Genomic DNA, 21,763 nt, shown 5'->3' with positions numbered 1-21,763 from the left:
TAGCTAAGTTTGGGGAGAGTCAAAAGTTACACGAAGTTACACAAAGGGGTCAGCACCCCAACCCCTGCGTTTTTCAAGGATCAATTGTACAAAACCAAAGACATTCTTTTAGAAAAATAATAAATGAAACAAAACAAGGATAGGGTGACCAATGTAGCCCAGTTTGCCCACAATTTTTTCCCCCAAATTAATGATATTATTTCCATCTTTAACACTCGCAAAGGAGTCCAACACAGACTGACATATGTGGATATAGTTTAGATGTAACAGTGAAACATTTTTTTTTTTAAAGGATAGAAGAGAGTTTTATTCAAGGCAAACAGGACTATAGCCCAGGAGACAGCCTCAGTAGCTCTGAAGAACTGCTCTAACAGTGAAACATTTGAACTATGTACATTCAGGAAGGAAAAGATTTTTTTCACATCAACCTTTTCCTATTTTGCAGTTTCTGAATAGCAGAAACTAAAGATACATTTCTCCCAATTTAATTTAGTATGAAGTAATATAACTCTTATGATCAATTATTTGTCCTTAAGCATAAAACTTAAGAGATTTTGGCTGCATGGTTGTCTGGCTCCTGAAGTCTGGTTATTGTTAGAACGTAACCAAAGAGCATTTCCACAAAGCCCTCCTCAACTTCAATTAGAAAATTATTACTTTCATTCAATTATTACTTTCAGTTTTAAAATTGAAAGTCCTGTGTCCTGATAGCTCCCTTAGTCTCAGGCAAACCAGGGAAGATGGTCAGCCTACACAGACACCAAATTTAAGATTTGGGGGTCATTATTAATAACTAACAGCTTCCGTGAATGTAGTGCTGACTATGGACCTGGCACAGTGATACACACTTAAAAAGCCAAATTCCACTTAAATAATTAAAATTACCCCGTGCATTAGGTTTTATTTTTAAAACCATTTTAAAGATAAAGAAATGGCAATTTGGAGAGATTAAAATTGCCTAAACCCTAGAAGGAGGATGGAGCTGGGATTTGAGCAAAGATCCTTTTAAAACTGTGCTGTGCTGTATCCCATTAGGCCCTTGCCCCCAATTACCTCCAATGAGTGAAAAGAGTAGAAAGATTATGGAACACATTGTCCCACAGAGTGAAAATATTAATGGCCTGAAAAGTGTTCTGGTAGCTTCCTTGATCATTATTAGGGAGTTGGTGATAAAAAGGATGCATTTAATATTTAAAGTTGATTTCTTGGATCTCTGCTGGAGGCACAGCATGGGCTGGACTGCAGTGGACTTGCTCAGGTTAGACTGTTAGGAGGGAACCTACCTCTGCACGTACACCACATACTTGGTGTCTATGTAGGTGGGCTTCCCAGGGTTCCAGGTGCAAGTCATGTTGCCTGAATATTCATAAATGACACAGGTTACTTTGTCAGGGACATCTGGTGGATCTGCAACAAAATATATCACTTAGGAGCATAGAAACATAAAGTTTTTTATAGTTACTTGATAAACTTTCCATTTTATTTGGAAAACCAGGCCAGTTCGTACACAGCACCTCCCCCATTCCATCCCTACCAGCTCACCTTGCAACCCACTTTGCCCTCAAACATTGCTACTTTCCTCCATATATTTTACTATATTCTCCCCTCCTTTGGGATACTAAGGTGATCAAGTTCCTCCCATCCAAAAAGAAAATTCCTCTCCAAATTTTCTCCCCTCAGCTGCCAACGTATCTTACTCTTGAACCCCAAACAATCAAGATTCAGACCTGTGATTCCACCAGAACCACTGTTGTTAAGGTCATCGTGACTTTCTAATCCACAAATCCCGTGATTTCTGTGCAGTCATCATTGAGCTTGACCTCTGCAGCATTTGCTATTTTGGTCACTCCCACCTTGAAACCTCTCTGCCTTTTGGCTCTTGTGAAAGGGTTCTCCATGGTGTTTTTCTTCTGCTCTGGCAACTATCTACTTCTCCAGCACCTATTCCACTACCCACTTTAAAAGTTTGGTGTTCATACATACAATGGAGTATTACTGAGTCTTTAAAAGAAAGGGAATTCTGACATGCTACAACATGGATGAACCTTGAGGACATTATGCTAAATAAAATAAGCCAGACATGGAAGTACAAACACTATATGATTCCACTTATAGGAGGTATCTAGAACAGTCAAACACACAGAGACTGAAAGTAGAATGATGGTGTCTGGGGAGATGGGGGAGATGGGGAGTTGTTGTTCAATGGGTACAGAGCTTTGGGTTTGCAAGATGAAAAAAGTTCTGGGAGTGGATGGTGGTGATGGTTACACAGTGATGTGAATGTACAATATGCTTAACGCCACAGAACTGTGCACTTAAGAATAGTTAAAATGGTACATTTTACTACAATAAAAAAAGATTAAAATTTTTTGGCATTCATAGAATTCTATTTCTAGTTTCTCTCTCTTTTTCCCTTCTCCCATGCCCTCAACTCTTTCTCCGAGTGGCCCTGTTATGGGGAATATTGTTAGTTTTTGTCTGCTACCATCTTTCCCTTTGAGAATTGACATCTCCTTCACTCCCAACCTCCACCCCTATGACAAGGGCTGTCAATCACACAGAAGTGTACCCTTGACCTAGGCTAACTAATCAGAGTATTTCCCTTGGGAATGAACACATGACTCAAGATGAACCAATCAGAGTTATCCAAGGATCATCTTCTGGAGCCATTGTAAAAGAGGTGCTTCTCCCCCACTGAAACTGCCATCTCTGAGTAACATGTGAGCAGTGAGTTGTTGATGGCCATTTTGCTGTCATAGTGAAACAGTCTATTTAAGAATGAAGCCAACACAGGGGAAAATAAAACCCAAGAAATGAGAAAAGATGAGAGAGTTCTAATGACATTGTTTGAGCCCTTGGAGCCTCTGAAGCCTATGAAACCCCAGCAACTGTAGAACTGCATCTGGAATTTCAGATGCATCATCCAATAATAAATTACCAAGAATCAAGATAAAAAAAGAAGTATGGAAATACTGAGTGTTTAGCATATGCTCACTTTTCAGGTGTGGCTCTCTCAGCTTGTGCCTACATTTGCAATACTGCCTGGGAAACTTGACAACTCAGAAAATGACAAGAGGGATTTCCCTGGCAGTCCAGTGGTTAAGATTCCACACTTGCACTTCAGGGGGCATGGGTTCCATCCCTGCTCGGGGAGCTAAGATCCCACATGCCTCACTGTGCGCCCAAAAAAAAAAGGAAAAAAAAAAAGAAAATGATAATTCTTTCCCATTAAAAAAAAAAGGAAAGGATGGGGGCTCAGAAAGAATAAAAATGCAGACATTTATGCACCTGAAGTTATACCCAAAGCTTTATCTTAAATACAAGTATGTTCTTGCACTTCACCTGTAAATCATCTACCAAGAATACTACTTATAAAAGAAGAAATAAATATATGAAAAATTTATCCTCATTGCAAATTAAACCAATAATAGATGTCATTTAGATCTATCAAATTGGCAAGGATTTTGAAAAATGTTAATCCACAGTATTGGAATGAACTCAGGGAAATCCTCTAACACACTGCTGGTGGGAATGCAAATTGATACAACCTTTATGGAGAGCACTTTACATATCACAATCTTTAAAAGTGGGAGTAACATCTTTCGACCCAGCAATTTTAAATCTAGGAATGCAACCATATTGAAATGTTCATAGATATACAAAAATATTTGGCTAAAGAGGGTTTGCCTCTTAAAGTGTTGTTCCTAATAATGAAAGAATTGGAGACCACCTTAACAACCCAAAATGCACTCCTAAAGTACATCCAAAAACAAAGTTATAGAAGACAGTTTAAGTATATGGCCTTTGGAAGGCACTAGAAATATGTTTAATTAAGTAAGTAAGTACTGGCCATATGATAAAGTGAAAAAAATAGTACAGTATAGTAGTCTCATTTGAGAGACAAACAGAGAGATAGAGAAGGGGAGAGAGAGAAAAATACTGAAACTTGAAAGGCATATTCCAAATTATTAAAGAGGGAGTCTGTTAGTAGTGAGATTATGGGATTATAGAAATGATAAGTATTTCTTTTTTGTTAGTCCAAAATTTTAAAAACCTTCTGCATGAATGCAATTTGATTTTACAATTAAAAAAATATTTTCGAGGAGATATGGGGATATATGTATAGCTGATTTACTTTGTTATAAAACAGAAACTAACACACCATTGTAAATCAATTATACTCCGATAAAGATGTTAAATAAAACTTTAACTTGGCGTTCTCAGAAAAAAAACCAAAAAAAACGTGTTTTCAAACAGTAAGAACACACTAAAATGTGTAGTTGTAGTATCAAGTTACAATGGGGAGAAACTGGACTCCAAGTAGGATAAAAGAAATCTTTAAGTTTTCTTTGAGCTTTGAAGGAGGTAGCTGTGGAAACATAAATTTAAATCATTTTGGATATTGATTGAGTTGGGGTCCCTCAGTGATCTGTGCTGAAGTTATTTTTTCCCTCTGGTTTCAGACAGAGTATCACTGATTTGGCCATCCTAAAAGACAGCTGTCAGTCTTTTGGGCTATGTTACGCCACAGCATTCTCTCTGAAGTGTCTGGTAACTAATTAACTTTGCAAAAGATCAAATAGATTATATACACACATGCAAATATACACACTATTTGTTAACGTGAAGCTATGTAAAGAAGGGAATGTGAATATGGTTATAAGAATAAGACCGAATTGTTTTTAGATCTCATTGCCAGGTTATTAAATGTCCATGGATAAAAACCTTCTGTACAGCCAGATAGCAGAAAACACTCTGCTCTCTCCTACTAATTGCACCTCTCCCCTACCATTGGGTCCCTCACTATTCACAGGTCAGATTTCTTGTTAATTCAAAGTTTAGCCAAGTATCATTTTCTACTGAGAGCTTCTTGAAGGCACTGTCTGTGATCCCCTCTTCTCTGAATTTCTATCGTTTAACACATTTTTGGTGCATACCAACCACTTAGTAAAGTTTATTTCATGACTTGATTGGCTTGATTAATAAAATGACAATGAGAAGAATTTAAAATTAAAAGAAAGTCAATACTTCTGGCAAAGATCACTCCATAATTCCTTACCTAGGGAGCACGCAGACCAGCCTATTGTGTCACTAATGAGACTTAGTAGCAATGTTAAAGATGAATATTCAGTGCCTTCTAGGCACTGGTGACAAGTAGAGATCAAAGATGGTTAAAATTTAAGTCAAAGATATTTAAACTTTTAAATAAATGATTATGTGGATATATGACTTTCATGAATAGTTTAATCTGGTGTTTTTAAATGAATAAAGACATCTTATAGTATTTTATCCCGTGAATGGTGTGACTGTAATAGAATACTTTTCATAATATGCATGCATTTAATCACAGATAAGAATCTAAGAAGTTTTTAAGATTATGGCTAAAAATGAAAACTGTGATAATAATAGTTTGTATTTCACAAATTACACATTAAGGTACAGAACCTTTTTAATACGTTTAGATATCTTTTTAGGAACAGCAACGACTCATTTATCTTCTCTTTGTCTTTTATGATTTGTCTCCAGTTTAAAAAAATACACATAATCATTTTGTTCAGAACAGTGATGATAAGTTGACACAATAAAGCTCACAGGATGAATATCCTGTAATCAAAGTGATCCAGTGAAAGCAATGTGATTTCTAGAATACCACAAAACCCCTCAAAAACCTTTGCTTGACCTACTTAAATAGAAAGTTCTGTTTGCTAAGAGTGCAGCACCTGAGAACACAGGGGTTCTTGAATCCAGGAGTTTGAGTACACCCTTACATGGCAGTTACAATTTCACGCTCATAACCAGAGGTCTATGTAAGAAGTTCCAACTCACGAAGTAAATAAGTGGAAAGGATGATGTTCTTTCTAAGCAGCCATCAGCAAAAAGTATAAGTGCTTCTAATATGTTGTCCTAGAAGGGGAGAAAAGGCCATTTCCTGGCCCTAAACATCGCCTGGTGTTTGTGTTTGAGGGCAGAGGGCCTCAGGCAACACAGGGAGAGCGGTTGGCAATAACCTGTCACCCAAACTGCAACAGAGGGAAGGAGGCGTACTTCTTTTGCCTCCTTTCTTACTCTGGCTTTAATTAAAAACTAATCTTTCCACACAACTGTGAAAGTTACTCATTTGCCCTCTAAAGAAATATTCTCTCAACACCCCACCACACCCCCAAAGAATAAATAGGAAAGTATTTAAGCATGAAGGGTTATTTCTGTTTCCTGAGGATGTGGACAAGCTAAGAAGTCCTTAGACATCAGATAAGATGTCTACTTGTGGTTTCAATTCCTACAATTTAGGGCAAGTTTAGCATGTTAGTATTACTTTAAGGCATAAATTTTTTCTTTGACTCCAAAACCTACTAATTTCCTTCCTTAGTTGACCTCTACCACTTCCCACGGCTCTTCTCTCTTGAAAATCGCAGAGATCAGGAGCCCAGCAGGACGATAGCCTTACTTGAGAACAAGAAAGCCTCTTGCTTCTCAGACATCCCCTCAAGGGGCAGGTGGAGGTGGCCAGGTGGGCTTGCTCTGTCTAGCTGAGGACTGGAGATGAGGAAGAACTCAGATTTGATTCTCAAAAGTATGGAGAAAGGGAGCATGACAAAGACCCAAAGCCCTCTATCTTTCACTGAAAATGGGCCCAGATGCTGTAGGGAATGAACCTCTGGGTTAAAACCGTGCTGAACTTACTGATTGTTCCTTCATAATAGTAGAACCAAGAGTTAAGTGTATAATTATACAAGCCAGCCCATATTACTATAGTAACTTAAACACCTTCAGAATACCAGGAACACAAATTGAACTTACCAAATATTTAAAAAATTAACTTAATTAATTTTTTTCTTAATAATAACAAACACAATTATTCACAATTAGGGCAGTGACATTAGGTGCAGGGAATTGTATCAGAATCCCCCCATGTTTTATCAAAAGGATGCATTTAAGAGGGTTTAGGCACATTAATGTTGTAGTTTAAAGTGTATAATGTGCTTTCAAATAAATTATTGAAATTTGATGCTTACCATAGCCAATATAATTAGCCTCATTTTACAGACATGGAATTGAGGCTCAGACTAGTTAAGCAACTTGCCCAAGGTCACACAGCTGGTAAGAAGTATAGCAGGGACACAAAGCTAATGTTGCAAATGTTTTTCTCCTTCCTAAATCTTAGCCTCAAAATTTTTCAATGGGACCTGCTTCAAGGTTGATATTATTGAATAGTTTGGATAACAATGTTAAGTAAAAAACAGATGAGAAGAGCAACAGTGAAAATCTGAGGATGCTGCCCTGCACATATGCTGTGTTTGGCCAGACTAGTGTTGAAAAATTATTTTTTGAATGCATTGGCATACAAACATTTAAAGTTTGTAGAGTTCACATTGAAAATGTACACTTCTGTCTTCTTTTGAAGTGTCCAAGGATCTAGGGATACTGGACCCTCATAGATGCTGAAGCTGGGCAGTGGCTGAGCCCAGTAGACCATCACTGTGCTTTCCTCTCTGCACGGATCCCATCAGCCTCCTTAACTCACACGTTTCACCAGCCTGGCCCCTGGAGACATTTGAATTTGCAACTCCTACATTAAACTAATACAAGAAGTGAACGATATTAATTTGCCTCTATTTTTAGACAAGATTGGTAATTACCAGTTAATTGTTAGCCTAACTTTCATTTGGATTTTGAATGCACCTCAACACTTACATCCAGAAGAAATGTCTTTTCCACATATCAGTGTCTCTTGAAAATATCCAGGACATTCAGCAGTACAGTACATAAAGGCCTGTGGCTCCTGAAAGTTGTTATACCAAAGGCGAGCCGTTGTTTTATTAATTCTTGTGATTTGAAATCTTTCTTTGATGCCATTTTTATAAAAATAAAGTTTCCTTGGTTGGCAGTTCTTAATTGCTGCTTGGCAATATATAGAGATATTCATACCCATCTTAAAAATTGTGGCTGGTTCTACCCAGATGCGTCCAGAGCAGTTTATATTTGTAATTCCTGGAAAACAAATAGATAAAATTAAAAATTCCATGTAAAGCATTAAAACCAGAGATTCAGAAGAATGTGCTATTGCATTAAAATTTTTTTTTCGATTAACTGAATAATTTCCATTGGAAAAGAGTTTTAGGACTCAGAGTATCATTTGTTTAGTTTATCAAAGTGTGTTTTTACCGTGTTCTATTGATGTTCGGCAGCATGACACAAGACTAGAGTCAGCTTTCAGCCTTTAAGTTTCTCTAGCTGTCTAAAGAGCAAATATGATTAGCTCTCCTGGTTTAAAGGTGAGGACTGAGACTTTTTGAGTCTACCTCATTTTTCAAAGGTAACATTAGGAATAAGAATTGGCACTGCAGAATCCAAACCCCACTAACCAGCTACTCAATCTTTCACTCTTTCACCAGCTATTTTCACTTTCACTTGATAAAGGCTACTTTTAACAGAAAACTATGAGTTTAATGAGTAAAATCAGTACTAATTACTAACTGCAAAAATGTATTGCTTGACAACCACTTAAAATTCATCACTTTTAAGTTGAAAAGCAAGTTTCAAAACAACATATTTAATGGAGGCTCAATGTTAAAAATAACTCGAATGAATTAAAAAGAAATACACTAAGATATTAACAATGATAATCTCTGTGTGTTAGAGTAATTTTTTATTGTATATTTCTGTGTTTTTAAAATTATATAATAACATATTATTTTTATAACCAAAAGACAATAAAGTCATTTTCATAAACTTGAATGACAATGCAATGCAATATCAATTAAATTAAATTCACAGCAAGGAAAATTTATTGTAGGCTTTTTCTGGAAATACCTGTATCAGAATATCTTAAAACCTTATCAAAATAGTGATAATTAAAGGTCAGTATTTGATTTTTAAAAGTTCTTATCTTTGGAATTCAAAGCTTAAAGAATTAATAACTACTGAAGCCCGCATGCCTAGAGCCCATGCTCCACAATAAGAGAAGCCACCACAATGAGAAGCCCGCACACTGCAACGACCGATGCAGCCAAAAATAAATTAATTAATTAATTAATTAATTAATTTTAAAAAAAGAGTTAAATTTTTTATAATATAAGCATAATTGAATATGGCCAGTTATGTAATGAACATTTACATATAAGTTATAAATATTTAAATGTTGAGGTAATGCTAAAAATAATTCCATCATTATCAATAGGGAATTGAAAGCAAAGACATGGAAGAAGTTTTAAGAAGCATCTGACTGCTTTAAATAAGTTCAACAATTCAAGTTCAGACAAACTGCATCTTGAGCACCTTAAAAAATCTGTGAATACTTTCATGAAACCATTGTGAGTAGTATTTGAGAATACACAGAAAATATCAAAAATGTCAGAAGACTTCAGATTTGGACAAATATTCTCCCGGTTTTCAAAAGTGGAATAAAGAAGAACCCCAGAAACACTGGACTGCTGAGCTTCACAACATTCAAGAATAAATTAATAAGTTGATCATTTTTCAGTGCATAGAAAAAAATCAGTAATCAGCAGGAATCAACATGGATTATATAAGAATAAGTCATATGAAAAATTGTCAATTTCTCTTTTTAATATGTTAAAATAAGTCATATAAAACATTAATTTCTTCTTTTTAGATTGGTCAGAGGAATGCTAAACATAGTATATTTTTTATTCAGCAAATCTATTAAAAAGGGGTAAAATATTGTTCTAGTAGAAAACGTGGAAAAGATAGTCTGGATGATATTAAAAATATTCATAGCAGATTGAACAATAATATATAGAATAATTTTTAATGGACAGCTGGTAGGTCTCTAATGCCACATGACACGGGCTTGTCTTATTTCTCTATGCTTTATATTAATCACTTGGATATATAAACAGAAGTCCTACTTATCCTTTGCATATTTCTAGAAGCTGGAAAAAGTAGCTGGTGTCTTATTTTTACTAAATCTTCTTGGATAGCTGTTGGTCTGACTCTGGAAGTGTCCAATATCCTGCTGGAAGGATTCTAGTTCTCAAGGTGGGGCTACTTCTATATCTCTAATATAATGTGTCCCAACCTACAGAAGACAGTTTTGCTTTTGTCACTATTCTGAGTAACTTGCATGATTTGCAAAGCTTCCTTCAAGGTCTAGAACCCTGCCTTGGTGTTGCTTATCTCCTAGTAAATGAATCCCTGTCACCTGCCAAGGATGCTATGCAGAAACTCTCAAATGCTGATGGCTGCCCTGCCTGAACTTCTGATGATCTCCCTCCTGGACTCCTAAAATCTGTGTATGCCTTTGTCATAATGCCAGATGTTTGTGTGAATTACAAAATAGGAATAATAATAGCACATAATACTACTGCACGAAGGAATACAAGGCTTAGCACAGCACCTGACACACGGTAACCGTCAATAAATGGTTTGTGGAATTGAATTAAGTTGAAATGTTTGATGAGTTATCGTATAAGTTAAAAATGTTCAAAGATAGAATATGCCAACTCAAAATAATAAGCTCCTTCGTGGAAATGTTGGTATAAGAATTAGACGTCTGTCTGTTAAGATGCTTGATAAATGAATCCTGAATTAGTAGGGAGGTTGGACTTTATTTCATTCCACATAATTTTATGTGCATATAATTTTTTGGATATAATAAGTTTTTATTCTTCAGAGATCCTAGCATAATGCCATGAACATAATAAACACTCAACATTTTATTTGAATAAAAAATAGCAATAGGTACTCAAAACACTGTACCTCCATGACACCAATTGAAGAATATGTAAAGAGCTATTGCCACATCCCATTGAATTGTGACCTGATTCATGACCAAAAGCAGGAAAAAGCTCTTTGTCGCCCTCTAGAAAAAATATGAAAAATGTTTAAATTGTAATATTTTAATAAAATAACAATAAAATACTAAAAGGCATAACATTTTTTCTAACAGTTGCTTTTGATGAGAATAATTAGGAAGAAAAAAAGGAAGGAAGGAAGGAAGGAAGGAAGGAAGGAAGGAAGGAAGGGGGAGGTAAAGGAAACAGGGCAAAGGACTTACTGGAGCGTGAGGAGGTAGAATACAGGTGGAGGAGTAAAGCAAAAGTATGGAATTTTATACCCTCCCAAAATCACTATGAATTACCTTAGTAGGACATTTTGACCCTTGATAAAATATAACTCCTCCTAATCTTGTCTCTCTCATCAGAAATCTCTTTCTGCTCTAACCCCTGATGCTCAGTTCTTTTCCTGACCAGGTTTACATGCCTATCAAGCTCCAGAAATATTAGTCTTTGATAAGTAAAACTCAGGAAAAGCCAAAAATGTCAGAACTTCCAGAAAAAAAAGCATTCAAAATGAAGCAAGAGAAAGTGAGACAAAGGCTTATGTGCTATCACCAGTTAAATCTACAGAAAGCCCTTTTATCTGTAGAGAGTTCAAAAGAAATACCTTATAGAAATTCCAAACAATATTGCCATGAGTTTACAACTGGAGTTACATTATTCAGGTAATCAGTTACCTACATTATTGAATAAATTATTCAATAATCAACATTATTCAGTTATTTTTATCTCTTTAGTAAAATCTGAGCCTTTCATATAAAACAACAAAACTCATGACTCATCAAATAGCACAAGATATCTGATAACACTTTTAAAAACTGGGGTCCCCGTGACTTATGAATATAAGGATCCCTTTCATAATTTGTTAACAATAGTAGGTCTTCACTTTATAAATAATAGGCGAAACAAGCCCTAAAATGTTCCCAGTTAGGAGTTAACTACTCACCTGATAGAATATACACAATAATATTATTTAAAGTGATGTGATAGACAATATTACAGATTCAACTTCCATCAGTAACCACTGTATGAAATACCACAAGAACTTTTAAGAGAAGACAACTTGGCCCATGTATTTCCAAAAGAAAATATAGCTGTTTTTTGAGTATTTAGATGATCGTTGTCTCTTTACCTTTCAACGTGTTTGAAGCACATAATTCCACTTCAGAGCCAGGCTGTCGCCTGTGTCACATCTTCTTTCCTCACTGCCTGCCTGTCAACGATCACTTCAGGTTTTCAGTGATGAGGCAAATGGAAATGTCAGCAAAGCACCGACCTACATTTCAGATTCTCAAAGAGGAACTCAAACCGTCCAATTCAAAATGACTGGCTCTTATGTCACTATTTGGGAAAACCCAGATTATTGAAAGTGAACTGCTTTATCAGTACTTTTTTTCCCTCATCTTAATTTAAAATAATCTGTCTCAGCCAAGAAGTAGAACACATATATATGCTTTATCTATCAAAATCTTTGACACCAAAGATATGATGCTTAGTTTTCATTTGCAACCAACAGTGATATCCATTATAAACCCATTTCTTAAGAAAAGAAAGTTTAAATGCTACTGTTGACCATTCATGTATTTAACAAGCATTTTTGAGCATCTAATATGTGCCAGGTATTGTTCGGGGCATTAAAGATATAATGGTGATTAATCACAGAACATCTGCTTTATTGTATTGTTTACATGATAAAATTACAGATTAGTGGCTTTGAACTATTGTTCATGGTTTAGCAGGATCCTACAACCAAATAAAATAATTATTAAATTATTTGGTTGGTTTATAGTAAGCTCACCAGGAGACTTCTGCGACATACCTTTTCTTGCCTCCTTATTTGTTCTACATGAATATCTTTTCACTCTTTGTACTCCTTTATATTGTAAATGACAATTAATTTATTAATTTCCTCCACAGTGAATTTCTTGAAGTTAGAAACTCCATACTGTCTTTTTAATTTTTATATCTGTTGCACCTAGCACATTAGAATACTCTGGGGGAATATTTAAAACATTCCTATGCTCAAATTTATTGTACCCAATGAAATCAGAACTTCTGTGAGTGGATGTTTGTGCATCGATATCTTTAAAAAGCCTCTCCTGGTAGTTACAAGGAACAGCCAGGGTTGAGGTCCACTGGAATACACGAATAAGAATGTCTTTGACTATCACTGGGTTTTAATCCCCAGTAACAATTTTCTAAACTGTGAAGGAGAGGGTATGGGAAAACATTTCACATACCAAGAACAGAAGGTGCAAGTAAATTGTTTAGGACTGGCAGGTTGTTTCTCCAGGTTGAAGGGAAAAGGATCTGAGCTGGAAAATTAGGTCAGTGGCAGAATGTAATGGGCTTTGTATTCCTGTGTATTCCTGTCCGTCCTCCCATTCACCCAGCTGCACATCGCCACCTGGCCGTTGCTTGTCAGGCTACACAGCTGAAAAAAACCCAAAACAACAACAAAAAAACCCCAACTTCCTTTATCAGAAAGTGTCAGAGATAGCAAAGATGGTTAGGCAGAGAAATACATAATCAAGTTGGATTTTTAGAAAGATAATTCTAGTTACTGTGTGGAGAATTGAATGAGGGTAGAGAGTCCAGTTAGGAGGCTATGGAAAACCAGAGTCTGATGAAGGCCTAAGGCAAAGCAAAGGCAGTGAGAACTGAGAGGAGGAAACACACCTGAGAGCTCTGTGGAGGCCAATTCAACAGCTGTGCAGTGAACAACCGCTGTGTGGGGCTAAGAATTTGGGAGCTTAAGGATTGACTCTGTGGCTACTTTTGCTGACTCAGCAGATAACAGCATTAACTGAGCACACAAAAGGAGGAGTGAGGGTGGGGAAGTAATGAATTTGGTTCTGATCATGGAGATTTGGAGGAGCTTACAGCATGTTTAGAGAAGACTGGTAGGATATTGGAGACTTGGGTAAACTTGAGAGAGAAGTTTGAGCTGAAGATCTAAATTTAGAAGATTTCAGCATGTCAATAGTATTAAAAGTAAGATTAGAATAAGAGAACTCAAAGAGAACATCCAGGGAGCTAAGGGAAGGGAGTAGGTGGCCAGAGCCAAAAATCTTGACCAAAGGACAGAAGAAGAGATACGAGAAGTGTGTGACCAAGTGTCAAATTGTCAGAGATTAAATATGATAGGAACTAACAGGTAGTGTTGAATTTAACAAAAGTCTGTCTTCCCTGAGAATAGTTTCAGAAAAGAAATGGGGGCAAAAAGGAGATTGAAGTGAATTAGAATAGAAAATAAAGGAGAGGACATCATCTAACCTTTCAGGAATTCGGACAGTGGAGATGAGATTGATGGACAGCTCAGTGCAAATCAGGATTCATTTATTTATTTTAATGGGGGCTGGTGGTACTTCTTAACCATCTTTTCAAAGATATTTGCCATGCATATCTCTTTTTTAGTGAACAGTCTGTTCAAATATTTTGTCCATTTTTATTGGTTTATTATGTTTCTTATTACTGAGTTTTGAGAGTTCTATATGTGGTTTGGAAACTAGTCCTTTATCAGACATACGTTTCGCAAATATTTTGTCCTAGTCTGTACCTTATCTTTTCATTTTCTTACCAACATCTTTTGAAAGAAGTTTTTAATTTTGATTAAGTCCAATTCATTAATTATTTTAGTGATTCTTTCTTTTGTTTCTTTGTCCTGTGAGTCTCTGCTTACAATTTTATCAATGGATCAATACGTAATATTGCTTTATGTGTGTTTCTGTTTATGTGTGTTTCTCTTTATGTGTGTTTCTGTTTATATTGTTGACTCATTAACATTGAACTTAGGGCCAACAGCCCTATAATTCATATCTGAACAAAGCTTAGGTAACACGGGTGTTCTTTGTAGTATACATTGCAGACTTCTTACACTTAAGAGCACTAGACAATACTACAGGACTATACTTGGGGGCCGTGTTAAACAGAAAAATCACCAAAAAAAAAAAAGCACAGAATGTGAAAAATGTAGCACTAAAATAGACTTGAGAAAGGACACTTGATTACAGTATCATGCCGAAACAAGTTTCTTAGCTGGGAACTTGCACATTGTGTGACTCAAATCTTTCGCCACTCTGTAAATCTCAGCAAATGACTGACAAAGTGCTGCAAGTGTTGATTTTGGGGTTACAAATCAATTTTAGTTAGTAAATAAATTCACAAGTACAGAATTGGAATGATGAGGATCGACTATATAAAATCTTGTACGTAAATGGTTTGACTTCACTTGCTAATCAGAAAGCATCAAAACCCATTGTCTTGGCTTGCTTTCCATAGGCAGGGTTGCCATCTGGGTATCCTGGGACAGTGCAATTTAAACTTGTCCCAAGGTAATTACACATAACACTCCATTTTACTTCCAAAATTATTCCATTTTGGAAGATATCTTGTCACCATCTTGCAAGCCTGCAAGTAATAAACCTTGTTTATTTTCTAAAAGTCACACAATTTCAAGTTTTTCTCTAGCATTTGGTAAAAGTTTGGAATGGTTGTCGGCTGAGGGGATGAAAAGGGTGATTGAGTGTAAAATGCATGATCTTGAAAATATATCATATTAAATTAGTAAGTATATTTTGAGTTAACACATACAGGGTAAATACATTTAATGCAACATTTAGCTTTTTTCCAACTTAAAAAAAAATCCACTTTAGGGAACTTCAGAACAGAAGAAAACAGCTAGAACTGTAGTCCTTATGCAATTGTGCTTTTCTATAAATTTACCTGCCTATTGTGGATTGAAAATACCTCCAGTTTCCCCATCCATTGGCGACACTGTCATAAACCAACTGACTACTAGAAGGAGCTCCTTGAAGTGGATTGGTTAGGATCTTCCAGTTTAAGAAGTATAGCTGGACCAAGACCTGGAATGTTAAACTGTTACCTAACAGCACTCATCTAGCACTGGGGAGGAGACCTAGAGGGATCTATCTTGTCTCAGAACTCAGATGCCCTATATGGGTGGGAATGAGAAGAACAAGGAGTGGACTGTTGATCCCTGAAGTGGGAACTTAGTGACTCCCTGACTCTGAATAGAGGTGGAAAACCTACCACCTCTATATAGGGAAGTGATATGGCAGCCCCAACATTTTTAAATAGGCCTGGCTTAGGGCAGATAATCTGGTGAGAGAGGAGGACTAGGGAACTCTTGAATTTGTGCTTGCAAAGCAGGTACACTATTTCTACTTTGATTACTGCGTTTCTTTGAAGTGGCTTTAGTAGGGGAGAATGTCTGAATCATGTGTAAAGCTCCTAAGCCATCCCTTTGAAGGTACCACTAAATATGCAAATCCCATTCAGTAGACCTGATTTGGGAGGCTTAAAGTTTTGTGCCATAGTAATCTAGCAATTCTGTGTGGAAGAAAGGAAATCAATATTATGGAAGGGTGGGGAGACTGATGGGTGTTTGGATGAATTGTTTTTTGCAGGAGAGAAGATGACAACGGCTACCCATAGAGGCCAGAGGAAGTCCCCTAATATATGGATACGCTCAGGGCAGACATTTGTACATATCTGCACAATTCTTGGTAGCTAGGATACAGTGGTACAGCCCAGTCTCTTGCTACACCATGTAAAACAGGTGCTCCCATTTGAGAGGGCTTACTGTACTACAATGACTAAAGTGTGACTGGATTCCCTCGTCACTCCCTGCCAGGGGCAAGACATGTATCCACTCTTCCTCCTTGGGCAGTCACAAATCGAACCAAGATGACAGAAAAGGGCCTTTAGAAACTGCAGCACAAAGATAAGACAGAGGGCTTCTTTTTCCCTAGGCAAAAACCAGGAGTTATGCTTTGAAGCAATTCCCCAATTCATAGTAGAATAATAGTCTAATTGTTTAATAGACATTTGGCTAGGAAAGTGGCTTCCTCCTCCCAATTTCTTCTTTAAACATTCAAAAGAGAGGCAACTGCATGGGTGGGCCCCCCAAAATTTAGGATGAGAGAAGAAAAGCCCACTGTGACTGTGGATGGACTTGTGCAGGGGCAGTGAGCCACTCCTCAGGTCTATTTAAGGTGGTTTCTGTATATACTGCAATAAGGGGCTTGAGCCTGGAGTAAAGAACCATTTTGCACTCTTCAATATACTGACGTTTGCATGTGCAATTGAAGACTTATTTGGATAATTGACTGTGTCACCCTGCCCTTCTATTGTTACAGGCCTGATAAAGGGGCCTTAAGTGCCTTCTGTGCGCCAGCATGGACTGGCTAAGTGTTGTGACTACAGAAGAGGATGTTAATGGCTTTCAAGGACCCTGAAGTAGGAAACAAAATTGTATTTTAAAATTACAATGAAAAAAATGCTAATAGAAAATATGAAAACAATTAGGGGATCAGAGAGGAATATACAGGAGCCTCAGGTTCACACTTTTGCAAGCTTCAGCCCTGAATGCCAACTCCTGTAGGCCAAAGTTTACCTGATCTGGGTCAGTGACTCAGGCTTGGTTTCATACCTATTCCCTGCAGTTTGATCTCACCCTTGTGACTCTGAACTAGATTTTGTGATACCAAATAACTCTGGTTTCTCTTCAGATCATGTAAATCTTTTGCCTTTTTATGGTACCAGCATTCCTCCTTCAGCTGCCTCTACTTCTACCCCATCATCCTCCAATGGGTGTGTACCACACCATATCACTTTGCTTCACCAACAGTGCCCAGCTCACTGTCTGGGCCTGCCCTACTTTTCAAAACTCACAACTGAGTAATTACGAAAAGTACAATTTCAGTTCCGCAGTCTTAAGAATGTAACAGACAGTATTATTCATTTCAGAAAACTTTTTGTCAAAAATGTTGAACTTACTTTTGTAACTTTATGGCCTTGGAGTTATAATTTTCTTGATGATAATTTTACCTGGAAAAACTCATTCTTCTAATATGCCAGATAAAAGAGGTGTCACTTTATTAATTTTCTCAACTACTGAATTAATAGTCCCATTATTCATAAGGAGTTAGGTAGTCGCTTTGAAGAGAAATAAATACCATAAATCTTTTGACTCATCCAAAGGACCCTACATGTACCCTACATGCATCTGCTCAGTATTTCTCAGTATCAAATACCTTATGGCTCATTCAGTTCTATCGGAGGAGTGGGTGCCACTGGCTGAATCATCACCATTTCCTGTGAGGTGTGCATTAAAGGTCAATGTTATCTTATTTCCTATGAATTTCTTAGAGACTTAAGAATGCTCAGAAGCGGAGGTGAACTCAAAACCTTCAGTGTACAACTGTAGCTCTTGGAGACTTCATGCATACTCCTAAGGAGATCAGTTTCCAGATTTTCAACTTCCTAATGTGCACTTCCCTACATTTGATTTCTCTGAGAATGAGCCTGGGTTCGCAGTAGTCATTCTTTCGCTTCTTAAAGAATGGTATCCCTCCACCCCAAATCTCAGTATTGTGCATGACCCTGGGTATACTTAGCTCCAGGGTACCAAGCAAACAGAGAAATGGAGATACTGGTTTCAGGGAGAACTCGTCTGATTACTAATCAAGGTGCGTTAAACTCATAAGGCTTCTAATCTTTTCCTGCATTGTATACATTTTTTAGAAAAGTGAAGCTTACTAAAATACTTGTATTTCAGCCCATATTGATGTACTCTGAATTTTAGCCAATTTGGGGATATTTGGGCCCATTTTGGAATAGTCTGAATGCTGAGCATCAGAAGTAATATGGGGGGCTTATGGTTATCCTCTTAAATGTAAATGAGATTTTTGATGGACTGTCATATTTTTTCTAGACACATTGGATAAAAGTCATGTGTAACTACCTTATCAATAAAGTACAGCAAATCTGAAAGAAATCAAGTAAAATTTTAAAGGTTTTGTTATCAAACTATATCATGGCATATTTGTCCCTATAACAGCCTTGTCTCACTTATTTCATCTTGTAAAACATTCAGTAATTTCTATTTAAAAGGAAGTAAACTTTTTTAGACTTTTGTTTAATATTTTAGACATTAATTTAAAAATATGCAATAGGGTACATAATTTTTAAAGTTTATTTTAAGGGTATTTAAGGAAAACATTTGGAAGACCATTGTACTAGTTCTCACCTATACTAGCCAAACAAAATCCGTATGTGGAAAAAATACACCAAAATATCAATAGTGGTTTCTTTGGATTATGGAACTATGGTTACTTTTTCTTCCTTTTGCTTTTCTATAACTTCCTATTTTTTAGGATGAGTATATTGTATATGATAATTTAAAAACATTTAAAAAATACTAAACACATTAAGGACAGGAAGTCTTTAAAGGGAAGGATATAAAGAGGAGATTACTTCCTAGTCGATTCTAAAATATGAGGCAGCTGGAGGCAATTGTTGATATGTCTACTGGTTGGTGTACACGTTTATTTATGCAAGTTCAACTCTAAGTGGAGGGGGGGGAAGAGTTTTTATCCCACTAAATTCTCCTTCATTCTTCTACCATCTTCTTTAAAAGAGACCTTAAGTCTTTAGTGACTCAAAGAAAAGAAGGCCATACCAGAAATGCAATAATAATAAATATTTTTTAAATTGAGGTATAATTGACAAATAAAATTGTATTCAATATATATTTAAAATGTACAATGTGATGATTTGGTATATGTATACATATGTTAAATGACTACCACAATCAAGATAATCAGTGCATTCATCACCTCACATAGTTACTCTTTTTCTTTCTTTCTCTCTCTTTTTTTTTTTTGTAAGAACACTTCAGATCTACTCTCTTAGCAAGTATACAATATGGTATTATGAACGATATTCACCATGCTGTATGTTAGATCCTCAGAACTTATTCATCTTATAAATAAAAGTTTGCACCCCTGGATCAACATCTCCCTATTTCCCCCACCCCACAGCCTCTGGGAACTACCATTCTACTCTCTGTTTCTATGAGTTTCACTTTTTATTTTTTTTAGATTCCTGATATAAGTGATACCAAATAGTATTTGTCTTTCTCTGTCTTGTGTATTTCATTCTGTGTCCTCCAAATTCATACATGTTGTTGCAAATGGCAGGATTCCTTTCTATCTCATGGCTGAATAATATTCCATTGTATATATACATCACATCTTTTTTATCCATTCATCTTGTCAGACACTTAGGTTGTTTCCATAGATTGGTTATTGCATTTATTGTGTATAAAGGTAATGAACATAGGTGTGCAGATATCTCTTCAGATACTGATTTCAGTTCCTTCAGATATATACCCAGGTGTGGGATTGTTGGATCATATGGTAGTTCAATTTTTAGTTTTTTAAGGAACCTCTATACTATCTCCAATAATGGCTGTACCATTTTACATCCCACCAACAGTGTAGAAGTGTTCCCTTTTCTCTACATCTTCTGCAACATTTGTTATCTCTTGTCTTTTTGATAAAAAAGTCCTTCTAACAAGTGTGAGGTAATATCTCACTGTAGTTTTGATGTGCATTTCCTTCATGATTAGTGATGTTGAGCACCTTCTCTGTTACCAGTTGGCCATTTGTGTATCTTTTTTTGGAAAAATGTCTATTCAGTCCCTCTGCCCATTTTTTAATCAGATTGTTTTTCTGCTATTGAGTTGTATGTTCCTTATATATTTTAGATATTAACCCCTTATCAGATATATAGTTTGCAATTATTTTCTCTCATTCCATAGGTTGCCTTTCCTTTGTGTTGATTGTTTTCTTTGCTGTGCAGAAGCTTTTCAGTTTGATGTAGTCACACTTGCTTATTTTTGCTTTTGTTGTCTGGGCTTTTGTTGTCATATCCAAAAATCATTGCCAAGACCAGTGTCAAGGAGCTTTTTCTCTGTGTTTTCTTCCAAGAGTTTTGTGGGTTCAGGTCTTACATTTAAGTCTTTAAGTAATTTCAAGTTAATTTTTTTGAATGATGTAAGATAGGGGTCTAATTTCATTCTTTTGCATGTGGAAATCCAGTTTTCTCAGCACCATTTATTGAAGAGACTATACTTTCCCCATTGTGTGTTCTTGGTGTCTTTGTCAAAAATTGATCATATATGCATAAGTTTATTTCTGGGCTTTTTCTTCTATTCCATTGGTCTGTGTGTCTATTTTTATGCCAGCACCATACTGATTTGATTACTATAGCTTTGTAATATAGTTTGAAATCAGGAAGTGTAATGCCTTCCACTTTGTTCTTCTTTTCAAGATTGCTTTGACTATTCAAAGTCTTTTTTGGTTCTATACAAATACTAAGGTTGTTTTTCTATTTCTGGGAAAAATACCATTGGACTTTTGATAGGTATTGCATTGAATCTGTAGATTGCTTCAGATAGTATGAACATTTTAGCAATATTAATTTTTCCAATCCAAGGAAACAGGATAGCTTTGCTTTTCTTTTTAATTGAAGTACAGTTGATTTACAATGTTGTGTTAGTTTCAGGTGTACAGTAAAGTGATTCTGTTATATATATTATATATAAATATATTCTTTTTTCTATTCTTTTCCATTATAGTTTATTATAAGATATTGAATATAGTTCCCTGTGCTATACAGTAGGACCTTGTTGATTATCTATTTTATATATAGTGTGTATTTGTTAATCCCAAATTTCTAATTTATCCCCTACCCCTTTACTCTTTGGTAATCATAAGTTTGTTTTCTATGTCAGTGAGTCTATTTCTGTTTCATAAATAAGTTCATTTGTATCATGTTTTTTCTTAGATTCCACATATAATTGATATCATATGGTATTTGTCTTTCTCTGTCTGACTTACTTCACTTAGTATGATAATCTCTAGGTCCATCCACATTGCTGCAAATGGCATTATTTCATTCTTTTTTATATAAGATGTGAGACATATATATATATATATCTCACATCTTCTCTATGCATTCCTCTGTCAGTGGACATTTAGGTTGCTTTCATGTCGTGGCTGTTGTAAATAGTGCTGCTATGAAAATTGGGGTGCATGTATCTTTTTGAATTATAGTTTTCTCTGGATATATGCCCAGGAGTGGGATTGCTGGGT

General features: G+C 36.1%; 1 protein-coding gene across 1 annotated transcript in view; it reads right to left on the bottom strand.

Annotated features, from left to right (window-relative positions):
- The window catches only part of IL23R (interleukin 23 receptor), a 54,140-nt gene extending 42,150 nt beyond the window's left edge, over positions 1 to 11,990 (bottom strand). Inside the window, exons 1-4 of the mRNA XM_024734588.1 lie at positions 11,932 to 11,990; positions 10,720 to 10,822; positions 7,693 to 7,989; positions 1,284 to 1,407 (exon numbers count right to left, since the gene is read on the bottom strand). Coding sequence (XP_024590356.1) covers positions 1,284 to 1,407; positions 7,693 to 7,989; positions 10,720 to 10,789 — 491 coding nt within the window. The 5' untranslated portion in view covers positions 10,790 to 10,822; positions 11,932 to 11,990. The remainder of the gene's footprint in view (positions 1 to 1,283; positions 1,408 to 7,692; positions 7,990 to 10,719; positions 10,823 to 11,931) is intronic.
- Positions 11,991 to 21,763: the final 9,773 nt, after the last annotated feature.

The sequence above is a fragment of the Neophocaena asiaeorientalis genome, unplaced genomic scaffold (assembly GCF_003031525.2).
Source record: "Neophocaena asiaeorientalis asiaeorientalis breed wild unplaced genomic scaffold, Neophocaena_asiaeorientalis_V1.1 scaffold15, whole genome shotgun sequence".
Taxonomy (NCBI): Eukaryota; Metazoa; Chordata; class Mammalia; order Artiodactyla; family Phocoenidae; genus Neophocaena; species Neophocaena asiaeorientalis.
Note: the sequence above shows the minus strand (reverse complement) of the source record. Positions and strands in the feature narration are given on the sequence as shown.